At 48.5% G+C, this 21,988-nt stretch overlaps 2 protein-coding genes across 10 annotated transcripts; one reads left to right on the forward strand and one right to left on the reverse strand.

The window, feature by feature from the left end:
• Positions 1-1,941: 1,941 nt before the first annotated feature.
• Positions 1,942-21,200, forward strand: LOC115619538 (protein C19orf12 homolog). 5 transcript variants are annotated; one of them, XM_030511971.1, is made up of 3 exons: positions 11,914-12,624; positions 19,010-19,186; positions 20,117-21,200. In XM_030511971.1, the coding sequence occupies exons 2-3, from the start codon at positions 19,027-19,029 to the stop codon at positions 20,380-20,382; spliced, it is 426 nt and encodes a 141-aa protein (XP_030367831.1). In that variant the 5' UTR covers positions 11,914-12,624; positions 19,010-19,026; the 3' UTR covers positions 20,383-21,200. The 5 variants fall into 5 exon arrangements, with proteins under 5 accessions (XP_030367834.1, XP_030367831.1, XP_030367830.1 ...); XM_030511970.1 differs by lacking the exon at positions 11,914-12,624 and adding an exon at positions 13,122-13,213; XM_030511974.1 differs by lacking the exons at positions 11,914-12,624; positions 19,010-19,186 and adding an exon at positions 1,942-2,341.
• On the reverse strand, positions 3,017-13,666 carry LOC115619536 (protein C19orf12 homolog). Of its 5 annotated transcripts, none has more exons than XM_030511963.1 (3): positions 13,321-13,666; positions 6,403-6,579; positions 3,017-4,100 (listed from the first exon to the last, which is right to left on the reverse strand). In XM_030511963.1, the coding sequence occupies exons 2-3, from the start codon at positions 6,560-6,562 to the stop codon at positions 3,835-3,837; spliced, it is 426 nt and encodes a 141-aa protein (XP_030367823.1). In that variant the 5' UTR covers positions 6,563-6,579; positions 13,321-13,666; the 3' UTR covers positions 3,017-3,834. The 5 variants fall into 5 exon arrangements, with proteins under 5 accessions (XP_030367823.1, XP_030367825.1, XP_030367824.1 ...); XM_030511965.1 differs by lacking the exon at positions 13,321-13,666 and adding an exon at positions 12,917-13,294; XM_030511964.1 differs by lacking the exon at positions 13,321-13,666 and adding an exon at positions 12,769-13,169.
• Positions 21,201-21,988: the final 788 nt, after the last annotated feature.

Raw genomic sequence — 21,988 nt, forward strand, 5'->3', positions numbered from 1 at the left:
GCTGAAAGCCAGAATGAATCATGATGTTGGTAGCAACAGCCCATCCCCAGCTGAAATAGTTCTTGGACTCTCTGTTAGTATGTCAAAAGCTGTGGAAACATGTGGCAAGCCCGGTGTGCTGAGGACATGCTGAACTGGGATGTGGTTATTTTGGGTCCTGCTGTAGGTGAGGGAATGACTTGACAGAAATCTGCCAAGTGGCTTGTCAAACCAGAATGTCAGTGCACTGCTGCTGTTGTTGATTTCTGATGCTTGCTTTTGACAGATGACTTGAGGTTTTGGGATGCGAAAGAGATTTTTAAAAATTATTTTCTTATTATTATTTTTAGAAGAGCTGCTGGCTGGCAACTGTATACAAAAACAAATATTCATCCAGATGATTGCGACAACCACATTCCCAAAGACTTCAGCAGAGTCAGAATATCTCTAAGGGGTGTTATGATTTACAGCAGCATGTATATCCTTAAAGAATGAACTCTGCACTGTTCACTCTCATTTTACTAACTTCTACCATAGAAAAAAGTAGAATCCTAGAATAGTTTGGGTTGGAAGGGAAGTTAAAGTCATCCAGTTCCAACCCCCTGCCATGGGCAGGGACACCTTCCATTAGACCAGGTTGCTCCAAACCCCATCTAACTTGGCCTTGAACACTGCCAGGGATGGAGCAGCCACAGTTTCTCTGGGCACCCTGTGCCAGCGCCTCAGCACCCTCACAGGGAAGAAATTCTTCCTAAAATCTCACCTCAATCTCCCCTCTGACAGGTTAAAGCCATTCCCCCTTGTCCTGTCACCACAGGCCCTTGCCAGAAGTCCCTCTCCAGGTTTCTTGTCAGCCCCTTTAGGCACTCGGAGCTGCTCTAAGGCGTCCCCGGAGCCGTCTCTTCTCCAGGCTGAACAAGTCCAGCTCTCTCAGCCTGGCTCCATAACCCATAACCATAACCTCCATGACCATAGAGGTGCTCCAGCCCTTGGAGCATCTTTGTGGCCTCCTCTGGGCTCACTCAAGCAGAAGGTCCAAATATAGACCTAACAACTAAGTGCTGAGGTAGCCCCAATAACCTGTGTTTATTTTTAATCAGAGCATTGAAGCCATAATTCAGTTTGGGACAGACGGATAAAAATTCCCTCCTTTGATGTTGGCAGATTCATTGCTTTTAATTTTGCTCCTTGGAAAGCTGCTTGCAGCTGGAATGTGGGGGGTTACTTTTCAAAATGTACATGGCATTGTGGTTCTCCGCTCATTTTAGGAATTGCATTTGCTTTTTACACCCAAACCATAAAACTCAAGAGCACCGGTAGACCGTAACATTCTGAGTTGTTACACAGCGAGTTGTTTTATGTGATCATAGAAAGCATGGGGAGGTCCAGAAGTCCCCAGCGCAGCCACAGGAAAGGCACAAAAACTGGGTTATTCCTCCTCCTTCTCCTCATCCTGCATTTACATCTTCTCAACAAGGACCCGAGGGGAGGCGGTTTACCTTAAGTCAGAAGTGAAATCATACTAAAGGCTTAGCTGACAAAACCAAACCCCACCGTAATAACCCGCTCTTGGGAAACGGCAGCATTTCTAGCATTAGACAGTGACTTTCCAAGGGCTGCCCTGGGGAGCACGGGGATCAGTGCTGTATTTCAAGAGGCATGTGTGACACAGCTGTCTAACGCTGCCTCGGTGCAGCGCTTGTCCGGTTACGTGCGGTGCTGCACCGGACCGGCACGCTGCGCTGCCGGTGGGGTCTGCAGCGCACCGGCATGAAAAGACGCACAGGCCGTGCTCAGGCGATGTGCCCAGGTGAGGGCCCGGGGTGGCCGCGTCGCTCTGAGCGGCGGGCGGTCCCTCTCGCCTCCTCCCGCAGCAGCTCAGCCGCGATCGGGAGCCGCTGTCCCAGCACCGCGTACCTGCAAGTACCGTGACATTTCGCAACGCCCCCCCCATGACCCCGGGGCGCGCTGCGCTCTTCCGAAGCGAGCTCCGGGGCACGGGCTGCGCCGCGCCTGGCCTCCGGCCTGCGCCCGCCTCGGCACCGGGGCCGGGGCCGGGTTGGCTGTCGGTGCCGCCGCGCGGGCAGGCGGGAGGGGCGGCGGCAAACCCGCGCCCAGTGCCGAGCGCGCTGCGGCCACCGGCTGCAGCGGAGGGAGCCGGGCCCGCTGCCCGCGGCCTGCCGCCGCCCCGCTGCCCGGGCGCCCGGCGCGGAGGTGAGGGCGCGCTGCCGCGGGCCCGGCGCTCCCTCGCGGGGCAGCGCCGAAGGGGTCCCGGGCCGGGCCGTGCACGGCCAGGCCGCGCTGCTCTCCCCGCGCCGGCGGCACCGCAGCCGGTTCCGGCTGGGCGCGGGTGCCGGCGGAGGTAGGCGGCGGGGAGGCGGGAGGAGCGGGCGGGAGGGACGGAAGGGCTGCGGCGGGGTCGGCGCCGGCTCAGCCCGAGGGGCCCGGGAGGCGCGGCGCTGGGAGCCCCGCTGTCCCCCACGCTTCCTGGGGAGCTCCCCCTCACCCCGGCCCGGTGCCCGCGGGTTTGCGTTTGCGTTTGCGGCCGGGAACGTTCCAGAAGAGGCCGCTGCGGCAGGCGGGCGCGGTGGGCAGCGGGGCCGAGCGGCCGCGGCCCACAGCCCGGCGGGTGCCGGGGCTGCCCCGGCGAGGCCGGCGGCAGGGTCGGGGCGCCCTGGGGCGGGCCCGGGCCCTGGTCCTGGCTCTGCCCGGCCCCGGCGCGTCACCCGCCGCTCCAGCCTTTGGGGCCGCCCCGGGCTCGAGGGCGACCTTGGGGTACGCCGAGAAGGGCCTTAGAAACCTTCAGAGCGGGTTGAACTGGCCTTTTTCTTCTCAGTAGTGGCTGCCTCATCCCTGGCAGTGTTCAAGGCCAGGCTGGACGGGGATGGAGTCAACCTGGTCCAGTGTGAAGCATCGCTCCCCATGGCAGGGGGTTGGAACTGGAGGAGCTTTAATGTCCCTTCCAACCTAAACCCCTCTGTGATTCTATTTTTTATTATGGTGGAAATCCTTTTAAAGAAAAACACAGGCCACTATGATGCTTCTTGAGAATATTTTAATGAAAACAGAGGTCCAGCTGTTCAGAGGCAGTCAAGAAACCACTGCTGAAATGACAACCCTAATCCTGGGGAGAGAATAAAACCTGCAGGTTCAACTCCCCATTTCTAAGCTCAGACTATTCTCGCCACGCCCTCCCATTCTAGGACACCAGGAATTCCTAATTGTGAACACTTTGTTTACCTGTTGCTTTAAATCTTGTTTAGCCATCGGCTTCACTTCTTACAGAAAGGAATAAATAACTCAAGAATTCCAATAAAAAAGCAACAAAGAATAAAGTGAGTACTTTTGAGATCTTTGAGTTCACAGTAACGTACTTTCTTGTAACTCTCTTTTGCAGGACTGAAACAGGCAAAAAACCAAAAAAGGCAAAATTCTGCCAAGTGCCCTAGCTACTTTGGCAACACCTATATGGCATTCACAGAAGAGATTTAAAGCACTTAAACAGGATTATATCTCCTAAATAAAACACAATGACTTTGGAAATTTTAACTAGTGATACATTCATGTAAGAGAAGCCTAAATCCCTTCCGTGATTTTCAATTCAGTCAAGTGCGGAGTGATTCAAAATTACATAGCAAGTCCGTGGCAGGATAATGCATTAATCTCATCCTTACACATTCACCCCCCACAACAACCCACAAACAAACAAAACAAAACCCCAAACATCAAATCTGAAACAATTCTTAGATTGGCCTATGTTCATAATTAGTACAGATATCCAATAATTGTTATGTTGAAGTACACAATTGTCAAAGTAAAATTCATTACACTGTAAAAAGCCTGCTCTGGAAAGGTTTATTCTCCATACTGTATCTCTGCTCTTAGCTCTTTGGAGAGGTAATTTATCAGCACTGCTGTCAACTTCTGCTGGAGACTAGCATTTCCCATTACAAGAGCAGTCAGCTGAGCAACGTCGGTCCAGTCTAAGTGCCTGAGAATAACAGCGGCTTCATCGTAGAGTTTCTGCTGCTCAGCAGGAGGCAATTCCAGTAAAATCTGAGGGACTGGCCTGAACTGTCCACTAGTCATCCAGGCACCAAGCAGGCCACCAAATGCTCCTCCTAGGACAAAGAGAGAGAGGTGTTACTCCTCACCAGTTGATGTTAAAACCTGAACTTCCACCCATAGCCTTCACCAACAATGTTCCCACCTTTATTAGAAATCAATGCGGAGTCATGTATGTCTACTCAAACTCGGTTCATACCCAAAGTTCAAAGCACCAAGAAGAATTTTTAAAGCTTGTTACATCCACAGCAATCACAAAGCAACTATTTGCACATTCAAAGCTAATAGCTTCAAGCTAGAGAAATCAGAAACAAAACAACACTCCTTAGGGCACTAGTCTCTTTAGGGTAAGCTCTACCACTAAACAAAACCATGCCCAAGAAAAACACCTGGCCAGCAATTCCCTTATCAGTGCCATTAGCCCATAGTCGCTTGCCAGAGATTCCCAGACTGATCCAAGCTTTCAGCTTCTGTACAGCCACACATCGCAGCCTCCTGCTCCCATGAAGTCCACCCCTCAGAGACCAAACCATCAGCTTCGTGTGCCTGGACCCATTCACGCTTTCATCTGCCAAACCAACAGCCCACTCCAGCTGGCCAAGAACTGCTAAGTAGACTGGTTCCAGCTCATCAGGTAACAGCAGAGGGATCCCCTACAGCTGACCTGACTGTGGCTGCTGCTGAGAAACCAGCCTTGCAGTCCTGCACCAATGTTCTCTTTCAAAGAGCTACCAGCCTGACTTGCATCACAGTGCTCTCCAACAGCAGCTCACAGGACTGACACCGCTCTCAGACACACAGATATCTTGACGAAGGAAGGTGCCAGAACCCATCCTGCCTCCAAAATCCCCACCCCACCAAGTGACTGCTCCTAAAAAGTCATTTATGCACTCACAAGGATGCAGTTTTTCATTAGACAAAAACTCTGTAATTTGCAGCTTTTATTCAGTTGGCAGTTTTTCCCATAATGATACCACAGAAATACTTGAAATCCTGCTACAGCTAAATTCATCTTCAGGGGACTTTTAAGAGAACATCAATATCTGATTTAGGGGCACTTAATGCAAATGCCACTAGAAGTATTGATGTCTATATTCCTCGTCTGTTGAGACAAGATTTGTTACATGATCACTCTTTCCCCCCCCCCAGCAACACATCCACAATCCATTTGAGCAAGCAGTCCCTAGAAAGCAGGGTAAGTCCCAAGTTTCTCCACTGACCGCTGCAGGTGGAAGGAAACTTGTCCTCTAATTCTTGATGTAGGGCAGCAATAAGGATGATCCCTGCTACCCATGTAGCAGGGTATGTCTATCAAGGCTGGTAGTGACAGGACAAGGGGGAATGGCTTTAAGCTGACAGAGGGGAGATTTAGATTAGCTATCAGAAAGAAATTCTTCCCTGTGAGGGTGCTGAGGCCCTGGCACAGGGTGCCCAGAGAAGCTGTGGCTGCCTCATCCCTGGCAGTGTTCAAGGCCAGGCTGGACAAGGCTTGGAGCAACCTGGTCTCTTCCAAACCAAAGTGTTCCGGGATTCCATGACTTCAGTGACAACTCTTAATGCAAGAGATACAGAGGAGAGACAACTCTTTACTAGTACACTCTGGCCTTCCTGTAGTTTTCCAGCCAAGGAAAGAAAGGAAAGTGACACTGAATAAGGAATTCCAGAAAAAAACCCAAAACAAAACAAGTTCACCAAGAAGTAGAATGCAGGCACTTTTCAAATACAGAAATAAACAATTTTTAGTAACATCATTAGGAAGATGATCCTGTCCCATGCTAAGGCTGAGTAAGATACTTATTCACCCTTGCTGTACACCCCAATTTTCTCTCTTCTGTGCCACCATGTACCAACACTCCTCCCTGCCCCGACTGGTACCATCGTCTCTCGTGCTCCTTCACCCCTCTCCACTTCCCCACCTCAGTGCTGGAGCTGAGCCCACACTAACAAGCCCAGAGCCTCATGGTTTGCTCTCTTTGTCCCACACCTTTGACACTGGATTACAACAGCAGATGCGAACCAGGGCTCTACCCACCAAAATGATTTGTTAACAGCTTGTTCGAAGGGTTTCAAAGGTGCCACTGTCTCAACCTTAGACCTCTGGATGGCTTCCATTTTGCTGCACAGGAGTCCAAGTCAGCAAGGTCACTACCACACTAGAAGGAAACACACATGCCTTCCTGATGCACACCTTGTTTCTAAAAAGCTGACAAACAAAATGGCATCTTGTTAAAGCCCATCTATATGAAATCTCAACATTGCATGCCCCTTTCCTTCAACCCATACCTACACACAGGCTTCCTCGTTTCTTCACTCAGGGAGTTAACCACACTTCTTGTTCCTAAAGCAAAACACACTTACCTACAGCGATTCCAGGTGGACCTCCCATCAGACCCCCAAGAAAAGCTGTTGCACCTGCCAGCAGTGCTCCTCGACCAGAATGCTTGATAGCAGCTTTCATCCCCTTCTCCTGGGAGAGGTGGCAGAACAGCTGCATCACATCATCTACATTGATGGGCATCTTGGCGAGTTAAGATCCTAGAAAAGATATTTTAAATTGTCTTTTGATTGCTGCAACAAAGACTAAACCTTGCTGCTAAATGAATTTTAGGAAAAAGCAGAGCGACTAAAAGTACAGAGGCACAGTAAAAACAATAAAACATGAATTTACTTTCTCTTTCATTTTGGGGAAAACCAAGCCTACTTGCAAACACTTAAAGGCTACTGGAAATGCAAATAAAACCACATAGGGGACCAGAAAAATCTGTTTTTATGAGAAATTTCAAAGACCAAACAAGGGCAAGCACCAACAATGAGAGACAGAAGAAAGTTTCTATAATTCTACCGCACGTTGCCTTTGCCTCGAGCAATTGCCGCGTGCGTTCACGCACAGCATCACGCACAGCTCCTGGAGAAAGACAAAGCAGAGCCTCACTCTACCACAGCTAGCATATCACAACTGACAAACCTGTCAGGTATTTTCTCCTTCTCCTAATTCTTGCTACAAATCAGTTGTTTTCATGTGTTATCCTTCTCCCTATTTTGTTACATGCTTAAACACTTCCACACTGGTTTCTGAAGGTAGGAGGCCGTCTATAGCAACAAAGAAGAGCCTGAGGAAGGGAATGAGTTTCAGGAGGAGTTGGTGGAGAGACCTGGGACAAGGAGTAAATGGAGAACTCTGGAGACAGGGTATCCAAAATGCAGGAGTGTATGTGTACGGTGACTGGGACTCAGAGCAGGCGCATGAGATGACTCTCGTATGAGGAGGCAGCGACGGAACTTCAGCCCCCTTACACGCAGTGACAAGTCTCCAGCATGGAGCAGATACCTGGCCCCAAGAACGATCCCTCCAAGACAAAACCTTTTCCACCTTGCTCTCTTGCTGCTGCTGCCTGTCTAAGCCCACTCATTTCCCCAGACCTTCACAGGTAGCATGGCTACCCCCCAGGGCAGCAGGGCATGCCAGGGTGGAGGCTCCAGCTCCAGTCCTGCAGGCACAGGACGCCACGCTACTGAGCGGGATGCAACCCCGAGACTGAGCACAGGAACATGACCCAGTTAAAAAAACCCAACAAATACAGGGCACCTTTTTGGGATTTCTGCATGTTAAATACTCTTTTCCCCAGGTTGCTTGCCTTGTCACAGCAGGTAAATAGTTGGCACCACAGAAGCAAACACGTGCCTCAGTTATAGATGCCAGCAAGTGTAGTGAACAAGAGGCTGCATGAAGACACAGAACAGCTTCTCTGCTTTAAAAAAGAAAGACACCACCCAAGGAAAAAGATTTACCCCTTATTTTGCACCTCAGGTTTGCTTGCTGTTAAGCCAGTCACTTGACTCAGACTTTTTAGGCACGGTTACTGTGCTGTAACTTCTCCAGGCACAGACCCTGCAATCTCAGAGAGATTTGCAAAAATGCTGACCCCTCAAAATAACAACCGAATTCAAATGCAGCTCTGCTTGAGCACAGTGTTACACAATGCCAAGCACTGAAAAATCCATCTTTGGTTTTCAGTTTGGCAAAGCAAGTGCATACTTTTGTCTACTTCAATGATAGGAGAACAGAGATACTAAAAACAGCCTCATCTCATTTTGCAAAAATAGGTTCAATACTAATGAAAGACACTGTTTCAGACCAGTTCGATCACAGGAAAAGGCATAAAGGGAAATGAAGGAATTCCATCCCTGTAGCAGAGTAGGAGGAGTCTTCAGCAACTATGGCCTGAGGACTTAGCACTGAACAGTAAGAAAGAGTTTCCTCATTAAGCAAATAATTTCCATCCTGCACATCCACTCAGGCAAGGGGCTTGGTGGGGGGAAGTATTCAATATGATTAAAAATATAATCACATATACACGGAAGACAGATTTATTGTTGCACACATAACATTAGCACATCTCGTGCAAAGCTCCTCAGTATGAAGCCTCTGTGGCACAGATGGGACAACACAAGGTGGAGAGCTGATAACACAACACAGCTCTTGATGACAGTAACATCATCTGCTTTCCCCCAATCAAGATGACTGACTTCCACAGTTTCCTAAACCCATCTAACTGTAATACACGTGAAATGACGTTCTGCGAGCAGAGAGACCTGAAGGTGAAGCATCAGGTCTCTGCAGTGCGCAGAAACCGGCTGTCTCTGGAAAGCCACCCACGCTGCTCCATCCACCACACTGCCAACACTGGCAAGTTTCCTTTTGGTGACGTGGCATCCCCAGCAGTGCAAAGGGCATCAGCTACCCTGGGGCTTCTCTGACTAAATGAAACACTCTTTCCTGACCAGATTCAAAGTGCACTTGGCTTAAGAGTGAAAAAAGCCCAGACCGTGATGAAAACAGGAATCACGCTGCTATCTGCTGGTGTACAAAGTGCGGTGAACGCACACGTTCATGGTAACGTGCTAGTCTCAAGGCAAAGCAGAAACACACTGGAACTCAAGCAACTCGGAGTATTTTTCCCATAGTAAATGATTTTACCACTTTACTCCCTTCACAACTTCCCCAAAGGGAATTTCCACTTACAAATTGAAACATATTTGGGGGTCTTTTTGGCTTGACTGAAGAAGGTTCCCAGCACGGCAGAGCTGTTCCAGCCTAATTCCCAGTGTGAGCACCGCATTCAGACTTCTCAAAGACATTACAAGGAGGACTCACTTTCTCCCACTCTTGCAAGTCTTTCTGTCACCTCTCAGCATATTCACCGTATTTTAAGTCCTGCAGTGAATTTTAGCGAATACAGTAGCTGATGCACAGCACGTGCAAGTTTCTTCTAGTTTCTTTTTCAAACCGTACATATAGAGCACTACTGAGAACTAGCTACTAAAACATAAACCACGTACTACAATACATACACATAAAGTAATTCCGGAGATTCCTACATTCAGCCCAAAGTCACAGATGAGTGGACCAACATTTAAAAGGAGCTGCAAGTTCTATGTGTCAGAGGCAGAACCAGACAAAGGCCAAAAATATTTATAAACTGACTGTGTAACTGACAAGTAAACAGAATTGCAATTTGATTCAAGCAACAAATTATTTCCTACAGAATCCACCCAGATGTTAAGAAACTCTAGGAATGTAAAACACTGATCTGCAGTAATGGAGGGATGGAAACTTCAATGACATCCATAAAAGGGGGCCTGGATTTCAGAGGTGCTGAGTCATAAAATCATAGAATCATAAGATCGTTAGGGCTGGAAAGGTCCTTAAGATCACCCATTTCCAACCCCCTGCCATGGGCAGAGACGCCTCACACCAGACCATGTCGCCCAAGGCTGTGTCCAACCTTGTCTTGAACACTACCAGGGATGGAGCATTTACCACTTCTTTGGGCAGCCTGTGCCAGTGCCTCACCACCCTCACTGTAAAGAACTTCTTCCTTATATTGAACCTGAACTTCCCCTGTTTAAGTTTGAACCCATCACCCCTTGTCCTATCAGTACAGTCCCTGATGAAGAGTCCCTCTCCAGCATCCTCCTGGGCCCCCTTCAGACACTGGAAGCTGCTCTGAGGTCTCCACGCATCTTCTCTTCTCCAGGCTGAATAGCCCCAACTTTCTCAGCCTGTCTTCATATGCGAGGTGCTCCAGCCCCCTGATCATCCTCATGGCCTCCTCTGGTCTTGCTCCAACAGCAGTTCCTACAGAATCCACCCAGACGGTAAGAAACACTTAAGAATGTAAAATACTGGATCTGCAGTAATGAAGGGATGGAAACATCAATGACATCCATAAACTTGGGCCTGGCTTTCAGAAATGCAGTGTCTCCACAGGTCCTACAGGCTTCACATGGCACTGAGAATATTCAGCACTTCAACAACAACGAAATAAATACAAGAGTTTTGGAAAATGAAGTTGCTGAGAAACCAAGCTTTGTTGTACAACAGACCTTCATTCTTGTTCTACTGCAACTCAGTGGCTGTGTTCCTCTTCTCTGTGTGGTGTTCCCAACTACCCAGATGAGATGTTAGACTCTGTACTTCTCTGACTAAATTAGATTATGCAGGGCCTGGGAAGCAAAGTGAGCAAGGATCCTGTTCTGCCTATCCAGGGGGAACGATAACATCATGTGTTTGTAGCTCATCTTTGAATCTACAACCAACGGGTTTCACTAAGAAGTACACTCCTCTCAGAACTAACCTCTTAAGAAGAAAAATGTCACGGAAAGAATGAAAACAACAAAATCATCACATCGTACCCACCTCACTGAAAACCTTGTTAATGCCAGCAACCAAAAGGGGTCCCGGAATAATCCATGGTGTGAACCTCAATTCAGCTCCTTCCTGTTTAACATTCCCATCTCATTACCCTACTTGCCCCTTCACAGAATGATGACTTTCGACAGGCAAAAGCCCTTTTATCCCCCTGCGCTCACTGTCCTACCTACAGAACAATGAACGCTCTCCCAAATGTCCACACAGAAGATGCTCTAAGCAGCACACCGCCTGGCCTAAGGCTGAGCTGTCCTCGCTGCTCCTCACAACCTCCTCCTGAGTTAACGGAGCAGACCCTTCAATAAACATCTCTACACTGTGCATGTATGTAGAACAAAAAGCACCTACAGGACAAATTCCAAACCCACCAAGAAATGAAGACAGAGGTCTAAGCCCTCTTACCAGGAGCTAACTTTACCTTGGTAGACACCACACTCTGGTAAGCAAGAATGTGGGGTGAGAAGTCCACAAGCAACTGCTAGAAAGCGCACATGTGACCTGTGTAGATCTTCAAAATGAAACTCCAAGACAACAGCAAATACTTATGCAAGCACCAATGCCCAGGATAAAACCCACAATGTTTTCTGTCTCAACTGTACAGCAACAGCTCGACCTGTACTGCAACTTCTTAGAACATCAGCGCTAGAGCAAAACCAAACATAAAGTACTCGGCAGCTGAGACACACTAAAACTTCACAAAGAGCATGCACAAAGATCTGACTTGATGATTAAACAGGCTGTAAGTTCATTAACTATTCAAGTAATGGCTGGAATCAAGACATTCCCACCTGCAAAGGACTGTCTTATCACTGGTCCATACACACACTGTAGGCTTGAGTAGCATTTGTGCTCCTAAATCATCACTTTCTCAAAATCCTACCTTTAGAGCCCAACCCAGTATTTTAAAATCTGCAAAGCAGGTGGTTTGTCTGATCTGAATCACGACTGGCATCCACAGCCAGTAAAACTTGGTTTAAATACACCAGTTGTAGCCATGCTCTGCATTTATAATCTTCAATCACTTTGCTAAGGCAGGGTTCATTATAGTATAGTGCTACGCCATATAGACACTTGGCGTAGCACACGCCAGCGGCATCTTCAAATTCGGAACTAAGCCTGAAAATTAAAGATACTTTCCCTGACTCGCTGCAAAAACATAAACTTCCACTCATCAAAATTAATCAACATGTTCTGAATGTTTTAAAATTTATTAAAAACTTCGACTAAAATAGGCTGAGCATAAAATGTAATTATAAACTTTCAAAGAGCCAGCATTTCATTACATTTCAGATAATTTTTTATTTATTCTCCTACACACCGATTTCATGTTTACTACTGCTGAAAAGATGGCACGGCCGCGATGGAACTCGGGGAAAACAGAGACCATAGAATCACAGAGGGGTTTAGGTTGGAAGGGACATTAAAGCTCCTCCAGTTCCAACCCCCTGCCATGGGGAGTGATGCCTCACACTGGACCAGGTTGACTCCATCCCCGTCCAGCCTGGCCTTGAACACTGCCAGGGATGAGGCAGCCACTACTGAGAAGAAAAAGGCCAGTTCAACCCGCTCTGAAGGTTTCTAAGGCCCTTCTCGGCGTACCCCAAGGTCGCCCTCGAGCCCGGGGCGGCCCCAAAGGCTGGAGCGGCGGGTGACGCGCCGGGGCCGGGCAGAGCCAGGACCAGGGCCCGGGCCCGCCCCAGGGCGCCCCGACCCTGCCGCCGGCCTCGCCGGGGCAGCCCCGGCACCCGCCGGGCTGTGGGCCGCGGCCGCTCGGCCCCGCTGCCCACCGCGCCCGCCTGCCGCAGCGGCCTCTTCTGGAACGTTCCCGGCCGCAAACGCAAACGCAAACCCGCGGGCACCGGGCCGGGGTGAGGGGGAGCTCCCCAGGAAGCGTGGGGGACAGCGGGGCTCCCAGCGCCGCGCCTCCCGGGCCCCTCGGGCTGAGCCGGCGCCGACCCCGCCGCAGCCCTTCCGTCCCTCCCGCCCGCTCCTCCCGCCTCCCCGCCGCCTACCTCCGCCGGCACCCGCGCCCAGCCGGAACCGGCTGCGGTGCCGCCGGCGCGGGGAGAGCAGCGCGGCCTGGCCGTGCACGGCCCGGCCCGGGACCCCTTCGGCGCTGCCCCGCGAGGGAGCGCCGGGCCCGCGGCAGCGCGCCCTCACCTCCGCGCCGGGCGCCCGGGCAGCGGGGCGGCGGCAGGCCGCGGGCAGCGGGCCCGGCTCCCTCCGCTGCAGCCGGTGGCCGCAGCGCGCTCGGCACTGGGCGCGGGTTTGCCGCCGCCCCTCCCGCCTGCCCGCGCGGCGGCACCGACAGCCAACCCGGCCCCGGCCCCGGTGCCGAGGCGGGCGCAGGCCGGAGGCCAGGCGCGGCGCAGCCCGTGCCCCGGAGCTCGCTTCGGAAGAGCGCAGCGCGCCCCGGGGTCATGGGGGGGGCGTTGCGAAATGTCACGGTACTTGCAGGTACGCGGTGCTGGGACAGCGGCTCCCGATCGCGGCTGAGCTGCTGCGGGAGGAGGCGAGAGGGACCGCCCGCCGCTCAGAGCGACGCGGCCACCCCGGGCCCTCACCTGGGCACATCGCCTGAGCACGGCCTGTGCGTCTTTTCATGCCGGTGCGCTGCAGACCCCACCGGCAGCGCAGCGTGCCGGTCCGGTGCAGCACCGCACGTAACCGGACAAGCGCTGCACCGAGGCAGCGTTAGACAGCTGTGTCACACATGCCTCTTGAAATACAGCACTGATCCCCGTGCTCCCCAGGGCAGCCCTTGGAAAGTCACTGTCTAATGCTAGAAATGCTGCCGTTTCCCAAGAGCGGGTTATTACGGTGGGGTTTGGTTTTGTCAGCTAAGCCTTTAGTATGATTTCACTTCTGACTTAAGGTAAACCGCCTCCCCTCGGGTCCTTGTTGAGAAGATGTAAATGCAGGATGAGGAGAAGGAGGAGGAATAACCCAGTTTTTGTGCCTTTCCTGTGGCTGCGCTGGGGACTTCTGGACCTCCCCATGCTTTCTATGATCACATAAAACAACTCGCTGTGTAACAACTCAGAATGTTACGGTCTACCGGTGCTCTTGAGTTTTATGGTTTGGGTGTAAAAAGCAAATGCAATTCCTAAAATGAGCGGAGAACCACAATGCCATGTACATTTTGAAAAGTAACCCCCCACATTCCAGCTGCAAGCAGCTTTCCAAGGAGCAAAATTAAAAGCAATGAATCTGCCAACATCAAAGGAGGGAATTTTTATCTGTCTGTCCCAAACTGAATTATGGCTTCAATGCTCTGATTAAAAATAAACACAGGTTATTGGGGCTACCTCAGCACTTAGTTGTTAGGTCTATATTTGGACCTTCTGCTTGAGTGAGCCCAGAGGAGGCCACAAAGATGCTCCAAGGGCTGGAGCACCTCTATGGTCATGGAGGTTATGGGTTATGGAGCCAGGCTGAGAGAGCTGGGCTTGTTCAGCCTGGAGAAGAGACGGCTCCGGGGACGCCTTAGAGCAGCTCCGAGTGCCTAAAGGGGCTGACAAGAAACCTGGAGAGGGACTTCTGGCAAGGGCCTGTGGTGACAGGACAAGGGGGAATGGCTTTAACCTGTCAGAGGGGAGATTGAGGTGAGATTTTAGGAAGAATTTCTTCCCTGTGAGGGTGCTGAGGCGCTGGCACAGGGTGCCCAGAGAAGCTGTGGCTGCTCCATCCCTGGCAGTGTTCAAGGCCGGGTTAGACGGGGTTTGGTGCAACCTAGTCTGGTGGAAAGTCTCTTCCAACCTAAACCCCTCTGTGATTCTATGGTCTCTGTTTTCCCCGAGTTCCATCACGGCCGTGCCATCCTTTCAGCAGTAGTAAACATGAAATCGGTGTTGTAGGAGAATAAATAAAAAATTAAATTATCTGAAATGTAATGAAATGCTGGCTCTTTGAAAGTTTATAATTACATTTTATGCTCAGCCTATTTTAGTCGAAGTTTTTAATAAATTTATAACATTCAGAACATGTTGATTAATTTTGATGAGCGGAAGTTTATATTTTTGCAGTGAGTCAGGGAAAGCATCTTTAATTTTCAGGCTTAGTTCCGATTTTGAAGATGCCGCTGGCGTGTGCTACGCCAGGTGTCTATAGGGGAATAGTCTTGGCTATTTGTGTTTCCAAGTGTCAGCCCCTTTGTCTTTCTTGAAGTCTGGTTGTTCTGGCTTCGATAGCAGCTAGCTGCCGGAAGTGACCTGTAACTTTGTGAAATGCTGCCTTCAAATTGGAGAAACTGGCTAGGAAATGAAAGAAAAAAATTATCCTTAATTTATAAGTTGTAAAGACTTTGAGTAAGTTAAACATGTTTAAGGGCTGAAGGAGTTGCAGCCAGTCCTTCACAGATACTTAATAATCCAGCAGGTCAGCTAAGCTGGTTACGCTCAAGGTGGGACAGGTTAGGTGCCAAATTTCCTTCAGTCTCAACGGAAGGAGACAATTCCCACTCAGTTTTTGCCTGAATTTTTAGGCATCCCAGAACCTTGTAAAATCAGCTTCTAAGTTCCTAGAAGTAGTTTATTCATGAGTAAATTTGTTGTCTGTTTTGTTAAATAAAACAATTAAATGCTTTCATAAAATGACATGCTTAGAGAAATACACAAATTAAGTAATCCTCTTAAGGTTGCAGTTCTTACCAAACAATACTAAAATGCTCTTTTAAGCATTTCATTTGGATTAAGATTGTCTGTCAAACACGTGACTTTCTTGCCGCCTCCTGACACAAATGGAACTTGAATGAACATCGGGCTGAATGTATAGTCAGCATATAACATAGTTACATTATTACAATGAGTATCTGTAGGTGTAGCAAATCTTGCTTACCAGGGTGTGGTGTCTACCAAGGTGAAGTTAGCTCCTAGTAAGAGGGCTTAGACCTCTGTCTTCATTTCTTGGTGGGTTTGGAATTCGTCCTGTAGGTGCTTTTTGTTCTACATACATGCACAGTGTAGAGATGTTTATTGAAGGGTCTGCTCCGTTTACTCAGGAGGAGGTTGTGAGGAGCAGCGAGGACAGCTCAGCCTTAGGCCAGGCGGTGTGCTGCTTAGAGCATCTTCTGTGTGGACATTTGGGAGAGCGTTCATTGTTCTGTAGGTAGGACAGTGAGCGCAGGGGGATAAAAGGGCTTTTGCCTTTCGAAAGTCATCATTCTGTGAAGGGGCAAGTAGGGTAATGAGATGGGAATGTTAAACAGGAAGGAGCTGAATTGAGGTTCACACCATGGATTATTCCGGGATCCCTTTTGGTTGCTGGCATTAACAAGGTTTTCAGTGAGGTGGGTATGCTTCACTAAGGGGAAATCCTGCCTGACCAATTTGGTGGCCTTCTATGATGGAGCCACGGAACTGATGGACAGCGGCAGAGCAGTTGACGTCATCTACCTGGACTTGTGCAAAGCGTCGACACTGTCGCGCATGACATCCTTGTTTCTAAATTGGAGAGACATCAATTTGATAGATGGACCACTCGGTGGATAAAAAACTGGCTCGATGGCCGCACGCAAAGAGTTGTGGTAAATGGCTCGATGTCCAGTTGGAAACCTGTAACGAGTGGTGTCCCTCAGGGATCAGTGTTGGGACCGGTCCTGTTCAACATCTTTGTCGGCGACATGGTCAGTGGGATTGAGTGCGCCCTCAGCAAGTTTGCCGACGACACCAAGCTGTGTGGTTCGGTTGATACGCTGGAGGGAAGGGATGTCATCCAGAGGGACCTTGACACGCTTGTGAGGTGGGCTGATGCCAACCTTATGAAGTTTAACCAAGCCAAGTGTAAGGTCCTACACCTGGGTCGGGGCAATCCCAGGCACTGCTACAGGTTGGGCAGAGAAGAGATTCAGAGCAGCCCTGCGGAGAAGGACTTGGGGGTGTTGGTTGAAGAGAAACTAAATATCAGCTGGCTTCAGTGTGCGCTCGCAGCCCAGAAACCAACCGTATCCTGGGCTACATCAGTGACCAGCATGACCAACAGGTCGAAGGAGGTGATCCTGCCCCTCTACTCTGCTCTCATGAGACCCCACTTGGAAAACTGTGTACAGTTGTGGTGTCGTCAACATAGGAAGGACATGGAGCTGTTGGAGCAAGTCCAGAGGAGGGCCACGAGGATGATCAGGGGGCTGGAGCACCTCCCATATGAAAACAGGCTGAGAAAGTTGGGGCTGTTCAGCCTGGAGAAGAGAAGATGCGTGGAGACCTCAGAGCAGCTTCCAGTGTCTGAAGGGGGCCCAGGAGGATGCTGGAGAGGGACTCTTCATCAGGGACTGTACTGATAGGACAAGGGGTGATGGGTTCAAACTTAAACAGGGGAAGTTCAGGTTCAATATAAGGAAGAAGTTCTTTACAGTGAGGGTGGTGAGGCACTGGCACAGGCTGCCCAAAGAAGTGGTAAATGCTCCATCCCTGGTAGTGTTCAAGACAAGGTTGGACACAGCCTTGGGCGACATGGTCTGGTGTGAGGCGTCTCTGCCCATGGCAGGGGGTTGGAAATGGGTGATCTTAAGGACCTTTCCAGCCCTAACGATCTTATGATTCTATGATTTTATGACTCAGCACCTCTGAAATCCAGGCCCCCTTTTATGGATGTCATTGAAGTTTCCATCCCTCCATTACTGCAGATCAGTGTTTTACATTCCTAGAGTTTCTTAACATCTGGGTGGATTCTGTAGGAAATAATTTGTTGCTTGAATCAAATTGCAATTCTGTTTACTTGTCAGTTACACAGTCAGTTTATAAATATTTTTGGCCTTTGTCTGGTTCTGCCTCTGACACACAGAACTTGCAGCTCCTTTTAAATGTTGGTCCACTCATCTGTGACTTTGGGCTGAATGTAGGAATCTCCGGAATTACTTTATGTGTATGTATTGTAGTACGTGGTTTATGTTTTAGTAGCTAGTTCTCAGTAGTGCTCTATATGTACGGTTTGAAAAAGAAACTAGAAGAAACTTGCACGTGCTGTGCATCAGCTACTGTATTCGCTAAAATTCACTGCAGGACTTAAAATACGGTGAATATGCTGAGAGGTGACAGAAAGACTTGCAAGAGTGGGAGAAAGTGAGTCCTCCTTGTAATGTCTTTGAGAAGTCTGAATGCGGTGCTCACACTGGGAATTAGGCTGGAACAGCTCTGCCGTGCTGGGAACCTTCTTCAGTCAAGCCAAAAAGACCCCCAAATATGTTTCAATTTGTAAGTGGAAATTCCCTTTGGGGAAGTTGTGAAGGGAGTAAAGTGGTAAAATCATTTACTATGGGAAAAATACTCCGAGTTGCTTGAGTTCCAGTGTGTTTCTGCTTTGCCTTGAGACTAGCACGTTACCATGAACGTGTGCGTTCACCGCACTTTGTACACCAGCAGATAGCAGCGTGATTCCTGTTTTCATCACGGTCTGGGCTTTTTTCACTCTTAAGCCAAGTGCGCTTTGAATCTGGTCAGGAAAGAGTGTTTCATTTAGTCAGAGAAGCCCCAGGGTAGCTGATGCCCTTTGCACTGCTGGGGATGCCACGTCACCAAAAGGAAACTTGCCAGTGTTGGCAGTGTGGTGGATGGAGCAGCGTGGGTGGCTTTCCAGAGACAGCCGGTTTCTGCGCACTGCAGAGACCTGATGCTTCACCTTCAGGTCTCTCTGCTCGCAGAACGTCATTTCACGTGTATTACAGTTAGATGGGTTTAGGAAACTGTGGAAGTCAGTCATCTTGATTGGGGGAAAGCAGATGATGTTACTGTCATCAAGAGCTGTGTTGTGTTATCAGCTCTCCACCTTGTGTTGTCCCATCTGTGCCACAGAGGCTTCATACTGAGGAGCTTCACATAAGATTGTAGCTGGATTTGGCCCAAAGAGAAGCAGCAAATTCTTGTCAGCACTCAGGTGGTTGGGCTGGTCCGAGTTCATGGAAAGGAAGTGCAGGACAAGCACCAATAATTTTCTGTCTCATTGATGCGAAGAACTGAATCCTGTATCTCACTGATGGTGCTTGCTCTTGTTTGGTCTTCTGAATTTCTCATAAAAATATATTTTCTAGTCTACCACATGGTTTTATTTGCATTTCCAGTAGTCATTAGCTGTTTGCAAGTAGGCTTGGTTTTCCCAAAAATGAAAGAGGAAGTAAATTCATGTTTTATTGTTTTTACTGTGCCTCTGTACTTTCAGCCTCATGGACTCCTGAACTCTGCTTTCTCTTAACACTCATTTAGTAGCAAGGTTTAGTCCTTGTTGCAGCAATCAAGAGAGAATTTAAAACATCTTTTCCAGGATCTTAACTCACCAAGATGCCCATCAATGTAGATGATGTGATGCAACTGTACTGCCACCTTGCTCAGAAGAAGGGGATGAAAGCTGCTGTCAAGCACACTGGTCGAGGAGCACTGGTGGTGGCTGCATCAACTTTTCTTGGGGGTCTGATGGGAGGTCCACCTGGAATTGTTATAGGTAAGTATTTCTGTGGTATCATGGGAAAAATTGCCAAGTGAATAAAAGCTGCAAATTACAGAGTTTTTGTCTAATGAAAAACTGCATCCTTGTGAGTGCATAAATGACTTTTTAGGAGCAGTCACTTGGTGGGGTGGGGATTTTGGAGGCAGGATGGGTTCTGGCACCTTCCTTCGTCAAGATATCTGTGTGTCTGAGAGCGGTGTCAGTCCTGTGAGCTGCTGTTGGAGAGCACTGTGATGCAAGTCAGGCTGGTAGCTCTTTGAAAGAGAACATTGGTGCAGGACTGCAAGGCTGGTTTCTCAGCAGCAGCCACAGTCAGGTCAGCTGTAGGGGATCCCTCTGCTGTTACCTGATGAGCTGGAACCAGTCTACTTAGCAGTTCTTGGCCAGCTGGAGTGGGCTGTTGGTTTGGCAGATGAAAGCGTGAATGGGTCCAGGCACACGAAGCTGATGGTTTGGTCTCTGAGGGGTGGACTTCATGGGAGCAGGAGGCTGCGATGTGTGGCTGTACAGAAGCTGAAAGCTTGGATCAGTCTGGGAATCTCTGGCAAGCGACTATGGGCTAATGGCACTGATAAGGGAATTGCTGGCCAGGTGTTTTTCTTGGGCATGGTTTTGTTTAGTGGTAGAGCTTACCCTAAAGAGACTAGTGCCCTAAGGAGTGTTGTTTTGTTTCTGATTTCTCTAGCTTGAAGCTATTAGCTTTGAATGTGCAAATAGTTGCTTTGTGATTGCTGTGGATGTAACAAGCTTTAAAAATTCTTCTTGGTGCTTTGAACTTTGGGTATGAACCGAGTTTGAGTAGACATACATGACTCCGCATTGATTTCTAATAAAGGTGGGAACATTGTTGGTGAAGGCTATGGGTGGAAGTTCAGGTTTTAACATCAACTGGTGAGGAGTAACACCTCTCTCTCTTTGTCCTAGGAGGAGCATTTGGTGGCCTGCTTGGTGCCTGGATGACTAGTGGACAGTTCAGGCCAGTCCCTCAGATTTTACTGGAATTGCCTCCTGCTGAGCAGCAGAAACTCTACGATGAAGCCGCTGTTATTCTCAGGCACTTAGACTGGACCGACGTTGCTCAGCTGACTGCTCTTGTAATGAGATATGCTAATCTCCAGCAGAAGTTGACAGCAGTGCTGAAAAATTACCTGACCAAACAGCTAAAAGCAAAGATACAGCATAGAAAATAAACCTTTCCAGAGCAGGCTTTTTACAGCGTAATGAATTTTACTTTGACAATTGTGTACTTCAACATAACAATTATTGGATATCTGTACTAATTATGAACATAGGCCAATCTAAGAATTGTTTCAGATTTGATGTTTGGGGTTTTGTTTTGTTTGTTTGTGGGTTGTTGTGGGGGGTGAATGTGTAAGGATGAGATTAATGCATTATCCTGCCACGGACTTGCTATGTAATTTTGAATCACTCCGCACTTGACTGAATTGAAAATCACGGAAGGGATTTAGGCTTCTCTTACATGAATGTATCACTAGTTAAAATTTCCAAAGTCATTGTGTTTTATTTAGGAGATATAATCCTGTTTAAGTGCTTTAAATCTCTTCTGTGAATGCCATATAGGTGTTGCCAAAGTAGCTAGGGCACTTGGCAGAATTTTGCCTTTTTTGGTTTTTTGCCTGTTTCAGTCCTGCAAAAGAGAGTTACAAGAAAGTACGTTACTGTGAACTCAAAGATCTCAAAAGTACTCACTTTATTCTTTGTTGCTTTTTTATTGGAATTCTTGAGTTATTTATTCCTTTCTGTAAGAAGTGAAGCCGATGGCTAAACAAGATTTAAAGCAACAGGTAAACAAAGTGTTCACAATTAGGAATTCCTGGTGTCCTAGAATGGGAGGGCGTGGCGAGAATAGTCTGAGCTTAGAAATGGGGAGTTGAACCTGCAGGTTTTATTCTCTCCCCAGGATTAGGGTTGTCATTTCAGCAGTGGTTTCTTGACTGCCTCTGAACAGCTGGACCTCTGTTTTCATTAAAATATTCTCAAGAAGCATCATAGTGGCCTGTGGTTTTCTTTAAAGGAACTCTTTATGAACTGTGCACTGAAATTTGAGGAAGAAGCTAGGCTGATACTTGACAGGCAGCAGTTGGCAGCAGTGGTGGTGGGGTGAGGTGCTGGCTGCAATTGACACTGTGAGTTCCAAATGCAATATTCCTGAATGTCCTAGCCTGTTGTTCGCTATTTGTTTCAAGGCACTTGTAAGAGAAGTTCGTAGGAAGAAAAATGTGCAGGTGTACCTTCTTTTTAGATGTAAAACGAAGTGAAACTGCTCTGATAATTTCATTTTCCCCTAAAATAAAGACAGATCTCTGTGTGTGTGATGAAGTTTTTAAAAGCTGAGTTTTAAATGGTGAAGCTTCAGGCTCAGAAATGGCTATAGCGTACATTTGATTAATTTATTCCTGCAGATGCCACTTGGCGTAAATAAATTCAGTGTACTTTTCTGCTAGGAGTGCAGGGCAATGATTATTGTTCTAGTCACTTGAAAACATGTTCTTGGTAATGTGAAAGGCTGATGGAAGTGAATGGTAAGGGGTCACTCCTTACCCTGTCATAGTTTCATAACGCCAGGCCTGAAATCTGTGGTTTTTCAGTTTCACTGACAGATTACACACACTGCATCTGGCTCTTTAAAACTTTACACATTTCGTATATCCATTTTTAACTACTATTTTTATGAATGCAGTTACTTTCATTAGCAATTTTCTGGTTATTTCTCAAATTAAATTCACTCCTTCCAAAATAACAGCAGTGGATGATTTGAGTGATAGAGTAGCATGG

The sequence above is a fragment of the Strigops habroptila genome, chromosome Z (genome assembly GCF_004027225.2).
Source record: "Strigops habroptila isolate Jane chromosome Z, bStrHab1.2.pri, whole genome shotgun sequence".
NCBI lineage: Eukaryota > Metazoa > Chordata > Aves > Psittaciformes > Psittacidae > Strigops > Strigops habroptila.